The 21,650-nt window shown below is 36.5% G+C and overlaps 1 protein-coding gene across 1 annotated transcript in view; it reads right to left on the bottom strand.

Moving 5' to 3' along the window:
* Positions 1-20,856, bottom strand: part of NEBL (nebulette) — a 90,959-nt gene extending 70,103 nt beyond the window's left edge. Inside the window, exons 1-5 of the mRNA XM_034060521.1 lie at positions 20,791-20,856; positions 20,623-20,694; positions 14,332-14,436; positions 12,108-12,218; positions 6,001-6,111 (exon numbers count right to left, since the gene is read on the bottom strand). Of these exons, the coding sequence (XP_033916412.1) occupies positions 6,001-6,111; positions 12,108-12,218; positions 14,332-14,436; positions 20,623-20,694; positions 20,791-20,856 (465 nt within the window). The remainder of the gene's footprint in view (positions 1-6,000; positions 6,112-12,107; positions 12,219-14,331; positions 14,437-20,622; positions 20,695-20,790) is intronic.
* Between the last annotated feature and the right edge of the window lie 794 nt (positions 20,857-21,650).

Here is a 21,650-nt window from a genome sequence, read left to right as displayed (position 1 = left end):
CCTAATGACCACATGAGGTGAGGTGAAAACCACAAAGGCAGCAGAAACAGGTTTCTGAATAGCACCCTATCATCCATGTAAATTGCAAATTAAAGGCCAGCATATGTGCTCAAAATAGAAATTAGAAATGGAGTGAATTTAACAACAGAGAATCAAGAATAGTGGTGATAAAGTTGAGGAAATGTGGTCACTTATTGCTCCCAAATGACATGATCATATAGTACATGAAATAATGGATTGTGGTTAATTTCAGGGGGAAAGGGAGGGTGGAATAAGACAGTGACAGTCCTTTATATTTCACCATTTCCAATTATATTAGATGCAAGGCCAATTGCTATAGCTTTCCCAGAGTGAATTATTATTCTTCCTGCACCTAAACCAGTATACCTATTACTTATGTCTGAGGGAAAGTCATCTAGCATTTTACAAATGTCTGCAATATATATTTGCTCCATTCTGCAGCTTGTCATACTCCAGTGAGAATAAAAATGTTATGCAGCAGAACAGTAGTTTGTCAGAGGTAGGCCAAAGAAAGAAAAAATATGTTTCCCATTTCCTGAATAACCTCAATCCCTGGATGCTGACCCTTTCCCATTGGGACAGTGTGCTGGCCTCTATTACACAGCTGCTATTCTGTTCCATGTAGTGATTTTTTTTTTATAGTGCTATGTTGGAAAAGTAAAACCAGAGCTGTTCCAAGAGAGCAGAGGAACAGATGTAGACAGGGCAAAGCAACCAACTTGGTGTGTGCACCTATGGGCTCCAAAAGGTGGAAAGTTAAGAAGCCCACAAGAGAGAAGAGAAAAATAAAGCCTGGTCAAGAAAACAGCAGAAGCACCCTGGGAAGCAGACATCCATCTTTTCTCCTGAGTTGGTTCAGCCCTTACTGGGAGGCTGAAACCCTGACTGGAACCTCCAGGCACTACACGATGCACGTACTCAAACTTCACTTCAAAGGGTTGCTAAGGTACTACCAAAACACATCACCAAAGGTTCAAGAATTGCTTCTTTTTATGAGGACCACAGGTCTACAAAACATCTGCTCAAACTGTTCTTTGCAACTGAGATACTGACAAGAGCAGCAATGAAAGACCTAAATGGAGAGTTACAGCAGAGCAGTGGGAATTGCGAGCAAGAAAGAAGCAGGGACAAAAAGGGAGAAAACTTGTACTACCTTTAGTTTTGAAGTTTCTAATAGTAAATTAAAAATACTAACTAAATTTAAAGTTGTTTTCTACCCTAATTTGAAATTACAATATAAAGTGGTTACATTGTTGAATATTTTTAGAAACAACAATAATCTGAACAAAAGCCATTCTTATGATTACATACTCTGAATTACCACTAGTTTTTGAAAAGCATGGAAAATATTCAGTGCTTGCTCACAATCAGTAGACTAATTTTAATAAGGCCACACCTCCAGCTCTTATAAAAAGGCATAAGGTCCACTCGGAATAAACGTGTTGGTTTATTTATTCCAGCTGATGGTCTTGAAGATGCTTCACCTTTCATGATGGTGAGAGTACACTGGAATGCACTACAGTGCCGCAACATAAACGGATTTCCAAAGGTGCTGCAAAACATCTCAGGTTGTCAATCAACAAATTGAAACTTCTGCTACATGGTGACCCAAGCACACCTAAGTTTAAAGACTCAGACCTTTCCTGCAATCTTTTTTCATCTCCCCTGTTCCAATTCCAGAACTATTCCAAGCTATAGGTAATAAATTATTAAAATATGCACAAGCAGCTTTGAACACATTTTGCCCTCTTGAGATGCACACACAGAAGTCAGCAAGGAGCTGGGCACACCTGCCTGCAAGAGAATTTGTCTTTTACTGCCTGTCTCTTCTTAGTATTTTCTAAGAGCTGTAAGTTCACTAACTAATGGCTTGTCAGCTGTGTCTCTGCCTCCTTTTCTCTCATCTGCACTTTGGGGTCCATCAGCACTAAGAAAATGACTAGCTGGTGACAATCATCATTGGCAACAGCTTTTCTGATCCCCACTCAAATGGTGTTGAAAACTGTTTCCCGGCCTGTGTAGAAGAGACAAACACATTTCTGGTCTATTACAGATTGATGCAGTCATCCTTTCCAGTAATGGGCTTGAAAATTGATTGGTCCCAATTACATCAGGAGTAAACACATCATTTTCAGCACCAGTTGGAAGTGGTCCAGGGGGACCTGCTGTTGACAACCACTGTCAGCAGAAAGTTAGTCAGGGAAAGGTGATTTTTCTAATGCAGATGCTGAACAGAGAGCCAAGAGAAGCTTTAACATGACCTGCATCAAAACAAAGATCAACGTTTTGGTATGTTATTGGTAGTGTTTAAGCTCACTGAGTTTAAGATATGCTGATTTGGTCTTACCAGAAAGAATGTAATCTTGTGTGTGTGTGTGTGGATTGTGACTGCACAATAGCCTCAACATGAAAAAAAAAAAACCCTTACTCCTAAAACAATATAGACTGCTTAAATATTCAAATTTAGATGGTCAGTGGAACATTATAAATTACCCCTACTGACATCATATGGACTACAAAGAGCACACATATCCATCAAAAGTTTACCCAACTGTCAGCCAATGTCTTAAAAGCAGCGCTGTTTTATACATAGGCATAAGAGAAAAGATACCAGAGCTCCAACCTTAGATATGCAAACTGCCATTTAAATGTCCACAGTTGAGGCTATTGCAGTTTTCTTATTTGGAGAATCAGAACACCACTTCATTATTCTGTACACAGTACAAATACTAAACTTCTTTTTCTGTTCATAATGCCTGGTGATGGACCAGGTCATGGAACAGACAAAACTATGATCCACAGCTTTGTTTACCTTGACCAAATGCTATGTGCAGCTTCTACACAGGCACAATGTGGCATTTTCTTTGCTTTAGAAATTCAGTTGTCATGTCATTTCACTATTCAGTTAATTTCTTCCATCTATGTGATCCTCAACTACATGTAAGGTGAACAACTATGTTGAGACCTGATGGTTTTCTAAGTGCCACCACCCAGTTTTGGTCCCAAGTCTGGGAAGTTCCAGATGAGCTAAAAGACATCAGCCAAGCACAGACACAAATTATGCTCATGGCCCCTACTTCACTTTTCTCCAAATGCCTTTGTGCGCCAAAGTTACACCATTAACATTCACTTCACAAAACACAAACACAACTTCTACAGAAAAGTCCTTCGGTCTGGGTAAACATGCTTTCATTAAAGTATTATGTAGTATTTACATTATTTTTCAAGTAAATGCCCTATCATTAAAACAGTCACTTTTGTTCTTTTGAAAGCAACTTTCCTCAGTCTAAGCACGAAGAAGAGAAAAATGTTTTTTTCATACACGATCCACTGTTCAGGAAATTTTACAGCACTTCCCTGTTACACAGCTTCAGCCCACGCTTATAGAGCATGTTAATGATATTCAAAATGGTGAGAAGGCCTACAGCACATGACAGTTTCAAAATGTCAGCATAAATGTATTTTAAGTTGAATACAGTCTTAATTTTTAAAGGAAATTGCACATTTCACAGAGTTGTGTATAAATGTCAGCCTTATTTTAAGGCTGAGTAAATAGTCTTAAACACATCCTAATCCTATTAGATGCAAACCCTGCGTGTAAAGGTTGAATTGAGTTGGCAGAGCATTGTAGGTAAACATGCATTCTGCTCCCGTAGGTAAACTGTACTGAGCACTGGATAAAAGAGCTTTGTCCTTCTATTCTCCCAGTAGTTTCCCTCCTTTTCCTTGTACTTTCAAAGCAGTGATTCTACAAGTAGCCTGAAATGGTTCTGAAAGACAAACACTCCACATTTGGGATGCTCAGTATTCCATGCTCTGACTCAAAGATGAAAATTCACACAGCTCTTAATTAAACCTGTACTAACAAAACAACAATTCCATAGCTACTCACAGTGATGCCCCAACAATTACTCGCAGCAGCTGTGTAACTCCACCGAACAATAACTGGACATACATAACTTACTCCTTTATGTGTCATAAAGATGCATCCCCATTGCACTGCATCTCCCCGTGAGCAACCAGAAAGAATATGTTCTTAAGCAGATAAAACTATCTGGTTAGAGTTTTATGTTGGATATGGAGGGTTTGTTGCATTTTTTTGAAGTTTGCTCAGGCTGAAAAATCATTTCCTTTGTATTTTTTCATTATTTTTAACATGCTGGTTTCAGTTGTCATTTATCAAAACACCCTTGCCTCCTATGTTTGCCTTCATTTTCTTTTATTTGGGTTTTTTTGTTTTGCTCGCTGTAAGGGTGAAAGAAGTCAGAACAACTGAATTTCATTCACTAGCACACTAATCCTCATACCATGATAAATTTGATTAAAAAGCTCATCTCATATTCCTCCTGATGTCATCACCTTCTCTGAGAGGGATTCCAATGTCTCCTCCCAACATTATTTCCTTTCCTTGTAGTCCACCATTATTCCTACTGCTAGGTAAAAACAAAAAAAACCTTGCTTATGGGGAGAGAAGTTCATGTTCCCAACTCCTACACTCTGTCAATCTGACATCCTGATGCTTCCAACAGCAGTGACAGCCAGAATTTGACAGGAAGAGGGAATTCTGTAATCAAGACAGGTTGCAAATTACTGCTGGGAGTTCCAACACAGGTATTTCCCAGCAGAAGAAAAAGTTATTCTTCAAACATAATGCTTCCCTGAAGTTTTCCAGCAGCCTTTTAATCAGCAGCCAGCTGTCAAGATTCTGCACACACAGACATACATCTAACATTGACATTTAGTTTTCAGCCTACATACCCAAAGAGTGTTTGTTATGCTGTCAGTAGGGAAGATAGGGTAAATTTAAGATAATTCAAAATGAACACCCAAGCTTCATTTTCTACATTGTTAACAGCAAACAAATATCCTGTTTAGCTGAGAAACAAGTGTTATAAAATCACCTACTTACCTGACTTGGTTACCTAATAACAATGGAAATAAATTATAATTTTAAAGGTATTTACATGTCAGCTGTTCTTACTGGTTTTGTGTACCCTATAAGAAGACCTCCCTATTTTGGCCAATCTTCTCTTAAAATTTACTTTGCTCATAAGTCAGCTTTTACAAAACCTAAAACTAACATATGTTTGTCTTTAAAGTTGTGTTTATATCATTCAAGACACCAATCTTGGTAGCATTTCTGGCCCCAGAAATGGTGCATTGGGCTAGTATAAGCTAGCTTAACCACAAAATCCAAACTGACTTGACACTAATAAAAAATGTAAATACTATTATTAGGGGGTTATATTGTGAAGTTGAAACAATTATACAAAAATACAAAAATATTTTAATGATGTTAACAAGCAGATCTAGAAGGTAAGCAACTTTAAAAATATTGCTAAACAATCTGAATTATCTAAGCTATCTAAATAAGACTATAGAACAAATACATGGGTCAATTTCAGTCAATGGTATAAACTAATGCCTGGCATTAAACTGAACTCTATGCCTCAGATTCTGTAAAACAAAGTCATAAACTGTTCTTTGAAAATCATTTCATATGTATTCAAAGAGATAGGAACGATGTTATTCATGCACATAAAAGTGTGCAAGAGCAGAGTAGAAACAGCCCCTCTTCCACCTCTCCACAGAACCCTAAAGAACCAAGTTTTGGCAGCGTAAGACACTGAAACTATGCTGGTAAGGTCTTCATGTAAACAAAGAGTTTTATACACTTTTAAAGCACAAGTAGGTCCACATGAATTCAGAGAACCTGTGTTTGTAATTTTATTCCAAAGGGATAGCACTTAATAACAACTTCTACCAACAAACAACTACTTCACACTGAAGTTTAGAATAAAAGGCACATATATCATTACTTGTATCATATTTTATACACACATCATGTCCCAAATTACTTCGGAGCAAATAATGTAAAAAAATACGAACTAATGAAATATGAAAACATTCCATGCCCAATTCATTTCAGTTAATAGATGTATTTACCCAAAACAAGCAAATAGATGGGGGAGTACTTACATCACTCTGGTATTTATTGACTTCCATAGCATGCTTAATATCTGGAGGCTCCTTCATATGTGCATAATCTGAAGTTCCTTTCTCAGCATCATGCTTTTGTTTATAGAGAACCTGAAAAGAGCAACATTATACTTTTGTGGCCTCATCCAGCAGGTATAATAATGTGAGCCGGGTTAAACCTAGTGTCAATAGTGTGCCTGTACTCAGGAAGAAATGCAATAACTAATTAAGCTCCTTAATGGAACCAGAAACCTGAAACAAGAGCAGCTTCCGCCCAAAACAGAGACATATGAGGCACAGTCAGCAGAGAGACTTCTCTGCTCTGTTTTTGCAACAGAGATATGAGTAGACGGGGCGAGAAAAATATACTGAAACAGAAAATTCACCTTAACAAGGTGAGAAGACAGTTCACAGAAAAGCATAAGCAAAAGCTTTTTTTGCTCAAAACAGACTTGAAGCTATCAGCTAAGTGACTATTTCAGGTTTAATTTTTTTTCCTGTTTTTTAACAAAAAAAACCCACAAAAAACAGATTTTGTGCATTTCTCATAAACAAAGAGGTTTACATGAAATTCTCATAGCCCAAACATCTGTTTCTTCCACTGTTCGGAAATTACTAGCACAATGCCCATTTTGACTAGCCCCCAGGTTCTGGGGGCTAGAAAGAGATCTTTACATTCAATTGTTATCATGATAAAGCAAAATGGAATTGGATTGTGAGTTTACAAACAAAACTTATTTTTGTAATAGAAACTGAGCTCAATGTTGGGCATTCATCCAGCTTTCACTATACTGTGTTATACTTACATATACACACCACACACTAAAAATGCCTGAAAAGCTGATCTTGCACTTATCCTTGTCAGAAGCTTTCAGGCTTACATTAAGAAAATTCACCATGTTTTGATTTTGAAGAAGCAGTAAACATTAAGAAAATTCATTTTCTAATAGCTCTCAGGAGTAAGCATTGAAAAAAATCCTCAAGAAAACAGCAAATACTAAATAAGATTGAAAGTTGATCAGGAGGAGAAGGATTTGAAACTAAAACCCTTGACTGCAATAAAAGAATACTGTGAAAGTTTTGAGATGGGAACTCTAAACTACAGTGATTCAGATTCTTTCAGGACATGACACTAGAACTGTGAGAAAATGTTATATCTGTTTGTGTTTAAGGCAGCAAGATTGCATCTGAGTCACAGCTCAGGGTGCCCAAGGCAATACATAAGTATCTCCCCTGGCCATCTCAGATTACAAAATGATATATAGGCTGAGAGATTAAGACAAAAAGGGTTGGGATGTTTTTTTGCACTGCTACTATATGAATGAAAATCAAATTAGTAAACTTAAAATGTGCCATCTCCTTATACAGTGTAAATTCCAACATAAAAAAATTAACAGAAACAAAAATTGAGTGTCCACTATCTTGAGAAAAGATAACTGTTTCTTTAGCTTAATGTAGGAATAATTGACTTGGTATTTGACAGCCCTGTTGTTCCTAACTTTTCACATTATTTTTATTAACTGACTTGAAGCCAGAAACCTTGAAGCAATCACAGGCTAAGAGGAGTTCAATAGCTGTCTAGTTTAGTTTTGGACAGTTTCATGCAGAACTATTTTCTGATCTGTAAATCAGTTCCAAGGAAGCATGAAAAAAATGCTGTTGAGGATTATTTCACCAATATTCTTGGAACCATTATTTTACACATTGGTATGTGTACATTTTTTTCTCATTTCATGTTAATTTTCAAGTTTTAGCTAAACTGAATTTTTCTTATCAACTCTACATATGAAACTACACAGAGACTGAGTATTACAGGCCACTGACATAACCTCTACTCTGTAGTGGTACCATTTACTAACTTAAGAAATAAAAGGTAATTATTTAAGTAGGCATGACTTCAAATTGAACTAATCTGTAAATACTAATTTCTTAATTATTTTGTTCTCTCATGGACACCAGTGTGTCAATAGGAAGCTGCATTAAGGAAGGCTTTATGCTCCTTTAACTTAACTCTGACTGACCCTCTGCTTTGGAATACTTTAAACACTACAAAATTTTTATGTTTGTATTTCTCTATATAGTCAGAAAGATGAGCCCTGAACTTAAAATCCACAACGTAGGATTGTGTAGGAGGAAATGGTCAAGAATACAGAAAATGCCATTTTAATCGCTAGATACTGAACTAGATTAGCTGATATATTTGTGTAAAACAAACTACAGAAGCCCAGAAGGGCAATACTTGTTACCATAAAAAAAGAGGAAGTCTTGAACATGAGATTTGAAACCATAAAAAACATGAAAAATTACATAAAACAGCCTGATAATGTGTAATATGATTGTAAATGATGCAGTAAGCCACAAAAAGATAGCTTTATCATAGTAAAAAAAAACAAATTCAAATAAAAGTGAAAGGATTCTGCCTACAAGTGAAAAAAAAACTCTGAAACTTTCTCTTGAAGTTGAAAGTATTGCTTAAGATTCACTTGGTTCATCATCTTTACTAACAACCAGAAAATACTTGAACATTGACATATAGTTACTATTTGAGGTATTGCCCAGTTCAAAGGAGAAAATTAAACTGCCTTCAGTTTGCTTGAGATTATTCCTTTCAGATAAGAAGAAAAACAGCGCAATCTCTTCTTATGGCAGAAATAAAGTGATGAAAAAAGTGATGAAACGCATACTTTTTTTTCAACACTATTTCCCCTTAAGCAATTTTAAATACCTTTATCATTGTTTGTGACACCTTATTAAAAAAATTGCTCTGTGTAAGGAAGGATTCAGTTTACTGGTCTTCAGACAAGAAAAAGACTTGGCACAAAGCTAGCAATGATCAGAAATTTTCCTTCAGAAATACTGTTCACAGGAAAATTGTAATTTTTCCAGAAAATGTAAATTTCCTTTCAGGAAAATCAAAATGAGGGCTCCCTGCTCTCACCAACTTCATTTTCGCATTGCAGAGAACAGGGAAACTGGTGAGAGCTTTGTAGGCTAGCAAGGAGGGTGAAGTTATGTGGTGAGGACAGGGACTTCTGCTCTCTCTAGCTCACCATGGGGACAGCCATGATAAAAGAGATGTAGAGAGGAAAATCTGCTTGCTCACCCTGAAGAAAGCTATTGAGAAGGCAATAGACAAATATTCTGTGCAGAGGAAATGGATGAAAGCCACATAAGTATCTGAGGCTGTGCAAATTCTTTTTCATTCTCATGAAATACTTTTTTTTTCCACAAACAGCATTGTAACTTTTTTGTCAAAATTTTTGATGCATTTCCTTCTCTACGGGCAATCATTTCCATCTTCATGCCAGTTCTACATAAAATACAAAATAAGCAAACATGGGCTTTATGCAAAAGCCAGCAGAAGTAGTCTGGCTAAAGTCTTTCCTGAGTATCTTGAAGAGGGAATTGAGCATGAATCAATACAACCAATATGGGGCAAAAGCTCCTCAGGAGGTAAACTACAAATGTCACGGTGTTGTACTCTCCATTATAGTAAGATCCTGTCAGTGCTGACATTGAATGGCTCAAACCATACCAAATGAGATCTTGGCTCTGCTGAAATCCATAACAAGTGCCATACCAGTTAAAGATGGTAATATGGCAGTCTGTTTTGGAGAGGATTGTGGAAGGCAGCTGTAGGTGGGCAATAATTTCTTGTGAGAAAAAAAGAAATTTCACCCAGTTGCCTCCAAGTTCCTAAATTCTGAGTGTGAGCTGAAACAATGCATGAGATTAATAAATTGGGCTAGATCGAGGTAGGCTGAAGACAGTGCTGCTGGGCAGCAGCAGGGCAGCAGCACCATTTCAGGCAGCATCATATGGCAGAGACCATTTGTGGAGGACCATGTAAAGAGATCACCCAGTAGAGGCACACTGGCCTCAGCAATTGTGTGCCAGCAGGCAGCAGTGGAGAGTCAGTAGCTCTCTTTCTTCCACATCATGATCCCCTAGTCCCGACATACCTGCTTGGCATATGAGGCTATGGATCCTGCCAAGAACACGGCATCACAGAGAGAGAAAGCACCTGCTTTATCTGGCTATAAAAGCATTCAGGCCCATCCAAGAAGCATGAAAAGGGAGTCAAAGGTGTAAGTTTGTTCTAATGCGGATGAGGAAGAGGTCACGCTATTTCCACCTCACAGGAAATAAGCACCCATTTAAAATCAGACTAACATAATTGAGAAATAGACTGCAGTTCTGTGCTTGTAACAACCTTTTTGAGGGAGGGCTGGCACAATGGCCAGTTGATGCTGTTCCCTCTCCTTTCTAAGGTATACCTGTGGTCTCCTCTTACTGAAGTGATGACCTATAAATTCACAATCCCAGCTGGATAAATGCTGCAGAAATCCCCTCTGCCATATCCTGACCCAGTTGAAATCTGAAATCCTTGTATTAGCCACTTAGGTACCTCAGTGATAGGCACAATATGGCTTAGATTTGAATACTGTAGAGAAGATTTTCCACTAGAAAATCCCCTAGGATTTCTCCCAAAGTAGCATTTAATTCAGGTCCACTATAACAGTAACCATAAGTTGGAAAAATGTGTCAGCGTATCTTTAAGTTTTATGGTAGATTATGATTTATAATGCATCTATTCCTATGGGGATGGTATGAATTTTACAGGAAAAGTTTCTGCTTAAATATTACTCATGGTATATGCATATTTGTTTCTCTATGACTGTTGGATGATTGAAGAAAAAACTTCAAAAAGTATCAAATGAAAATGTCAGTTTTTTCCTTTAAAGGCTTTTTTTCTGATGGATCAAATGGTTTCCTTTTTAGTCTCGGTTATTTATCTTTTCTGCCACATCACCGATGTTAATTAACCTCATTTGTTTAAACCAATGTAGAATGTACACATTCAGAATGAATTCAGGAGTAAATTTGTGGCAAACTACTTAACTAATGTTTTATAAATCAAACTAATGGTTGAAAAATGTTATACAAGTTTAATTCCCAATTTATTTCTACTGTAACTCTTCTAATCACTCACTTTACAATGAAACGCCCCATTAATGTCATTTCAGCTACTGTGCTACTTTGAGTGTATATATGTTCCATTTCGAACTATGGAAACTACAACATACTTTATGTTATTTTATTTGCACAATATAGCCTTGCCTTGTTTAACACATTGTTTTAAATCAAAACATTTCTCCACAAGCTGCCTCGAGATATCAGTGCTTTCTTCTGTTATGAATATTTTCCTTTGCTTGAAAAAAAAAAAATCACTGTGTTAGAAGAATGCATATTGAGATACAATCAATTTTGTGGATTTAGGAGTATGTTCACTTCACAGACTAGCTGCATTAAACTACACATAGTTAATAGCCTTGAAAGAGGAGAAAGGCAAAACAAGAGAAATGTGGAAATGGTTGGTGGACAGAAAGCCACAACCATCTATCAGCTGTAATTCTCGTGAGTAACAATGAAAATCTGTAACTTCATTCGTATTACACATACTTAACACTTATAATTCCACCGAGATCAATGCAAGTGAAGGGTCACCTGCCTACATTAAAGGGTATTATATTTTTAAGCCCCTGGATGCAACTGAACTCAAATTTACTGTTTTATGGGTTGTTTGCATGTTTACATGCTTACAATATACTTGATTTCGTATTTTTATAAAATTTGTTGTAAATGGTAGTATGATGTAGACCTTCAGAAATATGTTTACTGCTACCAATAAGTGCCTATGAAGGTCATTATCTTTCCTTCCCTTCAGCATCAAACATTTTATAATACAACTTTCATATTGAAATGGCTGTTATATAAGATTTGTCTATTCTATAAACGCAGTTCAATGTCACTGAGTTCAATAAATCCTTATTGCATTTATGGATTTCTAATGGATTTCATTGGACTCATGAATGCACTATCAGTTTTTAAATTTATATTTAATAAACATAACAAGTAAGATTGTCAACATTTTGTAAATTTGTAGTTCTTGAAGTTAAGAAGTTATGGTGATAAACTCTGGATGATAAACTCCCTCAAATAAATCAAGCAGGTAACCATGTATCTATTCGAATACATTGTTAAAATTGGTCAGATTCTGTCACACAATTCATCTAAAAATCACTGTTGTGATTCTAAAATTTTACCTTGCTCTGAAGTTGCATTAATTCCTTTGCAAATACGCTGTCAATTGTGGCTGGCATCTGCTGATAAAGAGAGTTGGAAAGGTCTTTTTTAGCAGCTCCCTTATACTTCACCTAGCGGGGAGAAAAAGGTGGCATAAAACGCAAAAAATAACATTCAGGAATCATACTACCTATTTTCTCTATTCAATTAAATGCCATAGACCATTAGAACTAAAATGTAGTGCTGTAATAAACCTTCAGGTAAAACCAGATCTTTAAATAATAACTTTAAAATACTTTCAGTAGATGTATCTAAATTACAAAGCAATAAAAGTATCTCCTAATTTAATTAAATAATTTGGGGGGAAGTATAAAATAAGCTAAGCAAAACAGTTATTTTTCTAGCATTTTTAAAATCACCTCCAAATCCCAAAATTTTCTTTTTCCTTCCATTTTCCCAACTTGTGTACAACAGGACCAATGAGAAGCCAACAAAAAACACTATACTGATTAATAAGCAGTAGCAATTAAACACAACTGGAAAAGACAGACACACTGATCTTAGCATGTCTGCCATCATTTCCACTTCACCTTTTCATACTACAGACTAATTTTTCAATTAATTTTTCTTCATCCTGTATTTCTCTAGTGTTCAGTACTAACAATTCCTTACAAAAGGGTTTTAGGAGACAAGCCAGAATAATAGTTCAAAATCTGTGAGGGTTTTGCTTCAGACCCAAGTTTTCCAAATTCATTAAACAATAATGTCAAGTATTGCTGTGAAAGTAATCATACATAACAAAGATATCTTAAACAATACTGTCTAATGTCGTTAATTTACCGTGCAATATACAGCTCTTCATTAGAGACTGGCTCCCCATATGTGTTATATATATTATTGCTGTTTCCCCAAACAGAAGACTCTTTTTCACTGCAGTAGACATGCTGCTAAGAATTTTACTGCCCAAGTTTTGCAAAAGCAGATTGTAGGACACTAGAGGTCAGTAATTTACAAGATAAACCATCCATCACATCATTGGCTTCAGGTAATGCTGCAATAAGCAAACAGAGTACTCAACCCTGATAACGTAAAACATGCGGGTTTAAAAATTCTTAAATATCTTTACATCTCCAAATATTTGACTAATAATTAGCAGCTTTTCTTTGGAATCAGACAGATGGATTTGAAAAATACTCTATATATCGTGCTTTGGTGGACTACAATGGTCTGTGCTTAGAAAGTATGATTTCATCACATTTATGCCCTTTGGGATACGGCACTCTTTCTCAGACAACATGAAGACAAACATAGCAAAAAAATTTATCAGATACATTTATATGCAATGTAGCCACACAGCAAACTGATGTATATCAGAAACAGGATATAGAATGTATATGAATTCCATAACTACAGACAGGGATATTGGTATGTTCTTTATCATAATCATAAAAGTAGCAGAAAAAAAATACAACACAGCAGCAAACATTTAAGTCTTCCAACAGTCACAGTGACAGAAAAATCACTCTGAATCAGCAGTTCCTTAACAAAAGCAACTCTCTGTCAGGTAAAATTCCTGATGGTATTCTAACCCGTGGAAAATATGCAGAGATGTAATCCTACAACTTGTACCTGGAACATGATGAGCTGGCAGTAAACTGCTCTGGCATTTTGGAAGCTGCTGCTCTTTCTTTGTCACTACTGTTCTCTCTGTGTGTTATGTGAAGACCTACAAACTTGGCATGGGTATGCATACGTATGCATGCTAGAGCTCAGGCGACCTGCTGTTGTCATTGACCTAATGTCCATCCAGTCCCTTCCTGAAGGAGGACAGGGAGTAATAAGAGGGCAGCGGTTTCCTTGTCTCCTCTTTGATATCAGGCTGTGAATTCTCCACATTAGGGAAATTATGCACAGCTACAATTTGCAAACCTCATCACTGCACAATAAGTAACAAGAAATCCTCTTCCTATTCTTCAGTTTATCCATCCATAAAATGGGGTAGGTAGGACTGTCTATTCAGAATCATTAATAAAACAACTTGGAATCCCAAAATTAATGTGTTGCAAAATTCCAAAATATTATTACTCACATATAGATTATACACTAATTATAGCACTTTAAGTCACTTCAGCTTTAAACAGATTTTTTATTTTAAATAAGCCATCCTTTGCTTGTTAAAAACCACCATATTCAACTGAGGAAGGATAAAAAGCAAAGAGAATTCTTCATCCTTTTAGGTCTTACCTCAGAAATAAAAGCACCAAGACTTTTCACATGTTTTAGCTGCGGGGTGTCAGGTACAAATATGCACTTGCCTTTAGATTTTTTAAACTCTTCTTTATAGTGTATCTACAAAGAGGAGGGGAAAAATAAGTTTAATTGTCCTTTAAAATCCCAGAAAAATAAACAATGGCTATTTTTATTTATTTTTTATTAGTAGTATTACTTGATTTATGGATACTATGCTGAGTGGCTTGCAAATACCTCAGGCTGGATCAAACTAAGCCATAAAGGGAAACACCCAGTTCTCACACACAGTACCAGAGCTATGTCAAAGTCACAGAACTCTTTAATAATGAAGATGAAAAAGATTTTTCTTTACATCTACAGCACATTTCATCAGTGTTGCAGATGTTCAAGTATCTCTAAAGAAAGGAGACACAAATAAGTGACTTACTTGAGCCTTGATCTCGAAGATAAAATTGTTAAACTGACTTCTAAATCAGACCTAGCAAGCACAAAATCTGTGTAACAATCAAATGCCCCTTTATGAACCCAAGAGTTACATGAATAAATTCAGGCCACTGCCAACTCATTGACTACAAAGCACCCCAACAGTCATGATTTACAAGCAATAACAGAATTTCTTTGAGACCAAATTCTGAATTGAACCATTTTTTAAAGTGCATATGCACAAAATAAACCACTTTTGAAGGAAAACACTAGGTTGGTGGGTTTTTATTGTAACAACCAACCTTTTTCTTACTATGAGGCCAACAATATAGGCAGGTATAATAATCACATGACTGCTGATAAAGTCAGTTACTCTTTCTATTAGTGAGACTGCAAAAAGGATAAAATCTGTGGACAGTGAATGTGTAGGGACTTTATTATGCAAGAACTGCGTGAAGAAAGATAGTGAATTACAGTGAGATGGTCTAAATAAATTTCTAAGATAGACACTTTACATGGATACTTCAATGTTTTTAGTGCCATTTCTTTCTTTGTAAATAGAATAATTTAGCTAAATGCAAATTGAATTATTTAGTATTAAGCTTTCATGGTTATTATCTGCTCTAACCTCATTTTCACATTCTGCACAACAGCAGCTTGCATTTATGCACTTTAGACTTGCTGACAAGCACTGACAGAAGCAATATGATCTGCATCTGAGCATTACAGAAATACGCAGTCTTAATTTCCTCTTTCTCTGAATCCTTAATGGATATCACAAGTTCTAGTCTATGCTCCTCTGGAGGGACTTGGAAAATTCATGCAAAATATGACAGTCTACACAGAATCAGCTCCCATATTTTCTGAAGCAGACTTTTTGTCTACCACAGAATGGAATAGACAATGCCAAATTCATCTCAAAATGTTGACTACATAATCCTTACACAGGAAATAATTTTAGTTGCACATTTGGACTACTGGAGGAATCTACATCTCATTACCAAATTATACTGTCTGCTTTCGTGAATTACAGTCTATTCTAAATAAAAAATGCTTGGTGAACAATGGATGTAAAATTACTGTGTATCATGATTTTACACAGGGACTCATAAACCAAATGGTTTGTATAACCTGCATGTGACACCATACTCCTAAGTAATCACAGAGCAATACACAAAAAGGGCAGTTTTATGATAAACATGAGCACTCACTTACTGTTCATCCTGCATGTACTTGCAAGTGTATGTAAGTATGTGCACATGAACTGCTTAAAACAAAAAGATTTCATAGATTTATGTTCATTCATGGCTGGGAAGGGACACGGGAAATGTACAGAGCTGACTTTCTACTGGTTAGTTCTGCTGAAGTTCCCAGTAGAAACTGCCGTAAAGCTGAGACTCTAGTAGAGGAAATTGAGAGTCTTGCTGCTCACAACTTAGATAAGTCACCCATAGATATCCGAGAGCTGACTGTAATTACATCCATTTTAATTACAGAGCATTACATTCAAAAATCAAACATAAAAGCTTCCTAAGGCATCTATTAACTGGGGGAGGGGAGACAGGACACAACTAAAATAAATAATCAAGCTATTCTGCTGTAGAAGTCATGATTTCAAAATAACCAAAAGCAGTAAAGGACTAATGCTACCTCCTTATGCCTTTATTATTCACATTTATTATAGTAACCCACAGAGTCCACAAAAGGCATGTAGGCTCAAATGAGTAATTTAGAGATACAACAAAATGTGTAGTCAAACTCTGACCCAACACACTACATCCTACTACAGAAGTGTATGAAGATGAAACTGGACCTTCCTACCCAAACTGTTCAATGACTCTATGATTCTGTAAGTATAATTAAGTCATGATATCTGCCCTTAAAAAGTGTATTTATTGTAAATGACATAAGCAAGAGGCTTAAGAGATTTGCTATGACTAAACATAACCAGTGGTTGGAAGGAATAGGCAGAAAAGCTGATATTCCTCTTCCAAGTTTGGGATTACATATTCAAATGTCTAAAATACTGAATAGGAAATTTTGCCTGCAAGTGACTTTCTCTTCACCACAAAATACACTGTTTAGGTTGAGTAGATCAGTAAGCCTTACGAAAAAAATAAATAATAGGAAAAATTTGTAAATGATGGCCTGAGGCTGCTACTGCTCTATTGATATATTTTTTAAGTCCAATAGCTCACTAAAGGCCCAATTTTTAATAGCTCCCTCCTGATCCTTTTCTTCTTCCTGACTCATCATAAAACTACCCTGAATGGCAGCACAGCTATCCAGTAAAAGTGGATTAAAATTCCTAGACAACCACCAAAACAGTAAGTTTCAAATTGCATTTTTTTATCAACTTTATAAACCAAGGACATCAAACCCTTGGCTGAAGCTTCCTGGCTCAGCAAGAAAATTCATATTGCCCATGGCACTGTTTGAGGGGGAACACAGGAGAAGGCTGTGGTCTAAAGGAAAGGCTCTGATGGTAACAGCTTAATGTAAGCCACCACTTCTCCTTTGTGCGCAGAGGTACATGCTAATGTAACTTTAAAAAGAATAAACTTGAAAAACTGTTCTTAATATCTTAACATCTATGATATAACCATGTCAACCGTCACCATGCCAAGATACATTCAAGAACTGCATTTCTCAAAGACCCACTTAAGTTTAGAAAAGCCACCAAAAGGTCTGAACCTTTGTATCTCTTACGCTAGACCAAAAGGGAACTTTTTCCTATTAAGAGATCCCTTTCCAATGCTACATTTATAATCTCTCATAAGAGTAAGAGCTGTGTCAGATCACTGATCCATATAATACCAAATGCTCTTTCTGTGGCCACAGAAACCTAGAGAAAAGCATGAGGAACAGGGCAAGCATACGATATTACTGCCCCACAGCATTTTACAGCTGCAGCAATTTGGACCTCAAAGTCCTCCTGTGTTAGAGGCTGTGACTAGTAATGGTGAGTTCAAAGGAGCAGCTCCACCCTGAATGAGGTGGTCACAACCCTACTGGTATGACTGGAAAGGCACTCTGTTTCTACTCTTCACTCTAGGTCTCTTTGGATCTTGCTTTATAACAAAGAGACAAGCTGAAACAAAGTTGGACTCCATACACTGACAATTAAATGACAAGTTGTACTACTTCTTGATGTAGTGGAAAAGAAGCATTGGTACCATATATTATCAAAATTCAGCAGTATCTTCAGAAAGCAGAGTGTCTGCCTTCCTACCAAAAAAGATTACAATAGATTGGTCGATGATCATTTTACTCATACAGTAACTCCCCTCTATGCTTATAACTATTCACAACATCACACCATACAATCAAAACAAAGGAGATGAAAATATACCAAAATATAAGTAATATAAGCAAATGGACAGGATCAATTTCAATATGGAAGAGAAAAGGCCTGGGAAGGAAGGTAATTCATAAATCAAACACATGCGACAGTTTTGAGAACATCTGTGGAATAAAATTGCTTAATGGAGGGAGATTAAATGAAATGGGTTTAGGGAGAAACAATCCAAAGGGTATCACAGCCACAGAGCAAACATCTGCCAACCTCAAACTAAAACAGGGATTTCCTCAAGAACCAGAGTACATAAACACTTCACAGCTTCCCCTACATATAGTTGAAGGCTGGCAGTTAGGCGTGCACTAAGGGCTGCTGTCGTAACACTTTTTAAAACCACATTGCCAAATTAAAGTCGTCCTGCAAAGACTGCAGGGTAAATGTAATGCAACCCCAGTATCTCAGTCATGAGCACTCCCAGCACTGCATTCTGATGGAGAAGCTGTGCTGACAGCTCCACTGGCAGAAAACGACAATCACCCAGTCTCGTGGTCAGCAAGGACACAGGCTGCTGTCCCAAGGTCACCTTAGAGCCAAACTGGAAGCCCTGTAAAACCACTGTACACATAAAATGTACAGATGTACACCAACATCCATAGTAGTTTGTGCAAAGATTCATGTGAAAAATGATGAATACAAAGAGTTCTGAACGTTAATGAGTGAAAAGTCAAAGGCAAGACAAATTCCTTGCAGCTTATTGGCCTCTTCAATAAAGTGTGAAGGGTGAGGAACTTATCCGCCAGCACAAACAGCTTCACTGGTCATAAGAAATTCCAATTATAACAAGAATTCTGTGAAACAGAATTCTTCCCCTATACATATATGTATTCCATTCAAGTCAATGAAGAAACCCCTACTGATTTCAGCAGAAGCTGAGTAAGGCCCCAGAACTGGACACCATTTTTAAACAGTCTTTTCTTTGAAATTAAAGTGGTCTGGACCATTACATACTACTACTCCTCTGAAAGCATTAATGATGCTTTGCCATTATGCTTTATATTTCTCAAGGAAAATCTAACACACTTGCAGGCTAAATGGATCACAAGTTTTCAGCAAAAGCCCAAATCCCTGCATTATTATAGGCTTCAGAAACCTGCTTGACTTAGTTATTTACCTTAGCTCTCTGCAGAAAATCGGAGAAAATACCACTTCATTTATCACTTAATTAACAGCCATAGCCAGCACTACTCCTAATGGGTACACAGCACAGTAATAATTTGTTTGCAATTAAAAATATTCCTCCAGCATTTTTCAAGAAGTTTTTTGCCTTTGAGAACAGCAACCATGTTTAGAAACAAGTTGCATGGAAGTAATAAATGTATTTTGGGTCAGATAAGCAGATTCCCTTAAGGATATACTCAATTTTTAGCATTCTCTATGCAAATTAAAGTATTACCAGACAATGCAAGGACAAAAAGGAACCTTTGACCTTGTCAAGTCACACTTTCAAGCCAGCAGTATAACACCTACACATCCCAGGTACCATATTTCTGAGTTGCCTATTTTTTTCTGATACATAACCCCTAACATTTTATACCTTAAGTGTAGATTTTGTATGTGCTATTGAAAAATTAATATACTCCTTCACCTTGAACAACAGTATCCCAAATCTAAGTATCATATTATAACAGCAAATTTTTCAGTTCCTTTAGAAGAACGCTTGTTAAAGCAAGTCACTTGCTTCTCAGTATTGTCTCCTCTGCTTCCAGCCACCATCCTCACAGGAAAAATAACACTCTTTACTGCCATTTACATGAAGGGACAAAGTTAGTCTTCAACCACACTTTCCCAGAGAGACACAGAAATAAATTTCCACAAGGATAAATCTGATGCTGTTATATTGAAGAAATTGAATCTACTCCAATTTAAATTGTCTTGGATCAGGTCTATATAATGTCTATATCTGATCGACAGTTTTAAAAATCTATAGTAACTAAGTCAACAATTTGCTAGCTCAATAATTTTAAAGATATTCTAAAATTTCAGTGGGTTCTTTCTGTAAGTGCAAATCAATAATAAAAAGCTAAGCAGTTGTGAGCATCTGTCACCACAAACCAATAGATAACACTCAAAATGCATCTGTTTTATTTTTATCCTTCCTCCTTCCAGCTATGTATACTGGCACCCAGTTCTGTTCTAACCAATCAAACTTCATAGAAATAGGCTATAACCAGAAAAAAATATTGCATTTTCCTGATGAAATGAGCCAAGGTGTTCTCATGGGAGACACCCTCCACATGAGACCCACTTTTTTGACCACTCTTTTTCCCAGTACTTACATTTTATATCATCCAAGTGCTCTGAAAAGTTCATCCTTCCAGAGCTGATAGTTTAAGATGCCAAAATAGGCTGTGCTTTCCTATTGTTTTGTGTGTTTTTATATTTTGAGCCTCGGATGAGCACACGTTGCACTGTACACATCTAAAAAAAAATTATGCATCACAAATATAAACCCAATTGAAAAGAGAAATACAAATACAAGGATGCAAACAGTCACTGTCACTTACATCACTGATTATTTCACTGCATTTTAGGGCCAGTTCCATATTTCTGTCCTCAATAACAGGCTTGAGGAAGACCTGTAAGAGAAAGGTAATCATACCAGGTTTATTGTTGTAGAAGGGCAACAACTGAAGGAACTAAGTACTTTCCAAAGCTATTGGGATTTAACTCACCTTTTCTTCTTCTTCCCCATCCCCATTTTCATCCTCCCTGAGATCCTGAATGACAGATACTCGCATTTTAATACTTTGCAGAAAACAACAATGAAAATTCTAAGAAGGTTCAGAGCTGCAGGACCCTTTAGGCTCAGACCCTAAAGCACAGCTGGAATAAGTGCTTCATTTGTGTCTCCCACCTAACTCTACCAAGGCGCTCTCCTTATTTAGGCAGCACTTGACAGTCTTATCTGAGCAATTCAGTGTGAGTGAACTGAAAGGCAATGCAGATGGCCTTGCTAGCTATCAGAGCTAATGCTTTCTTACAGATAAAATATAATTAAATGACCTATCTCAGTCAACTATTTTTAAAACGACTATGAACACAGTTAAAACACAGTGGTGCGGTTAATTCATAATGTAATTTAATAAAATTAATAGGCGTAAAGCACTGACTCTAAGCTTATGGGGAAAATGATTCAAAGCACCAATGACCCCAAACCCCCTTATCATAAAACTTTATTTTGTTTGGGTTTTTATTTAAAAAGCACACTATTCTCATTTTCCAGTAGATGTAACTGCTAGTTTATTTTTCAGGAAACACTCCTTTTCCACAAAGCTTATAAAATTCTTTAAATACTTTCCATATCATGTCAGCTGTGGGTTAAAACTGTGCATACATAGATACAAACATGTCTGTATATTCATAAGTATGCATGGCCATGTATTTAAACAAACACGTATGTTTCTTCACTGTTAAAAATTGTCATGGTCTGTAGACTTAAAACCAACCTTTTTCAGTAAGAAGTCACTGATTCCAGCTGCAAAGAAACTGAAAGATATCCTTATGTCGATGGATATAGTTTCACAGTGACTGC

Source organism: Melopsittacus undulatus, chromosome 1 (assembly GCF_012275295.1).
Source record: "Melopsittacus undulatus isolate bMelUnd1 chromosome 1, bMelUnd1.mat.Z, whole genome shotgun sequence".
NCBI classification, from domain to species: domain Eukaryota; kingdom Metazoa; phylum Chordata; class Aves; order Psittaciformes; family Psittaculidae; genus Melopsittacus; species Melopsittacus undulatus.
Note: the sequence above shows the minus strand (reverse complement) of the source record. Positions and strands in the feature narration are given on the sequence as shown.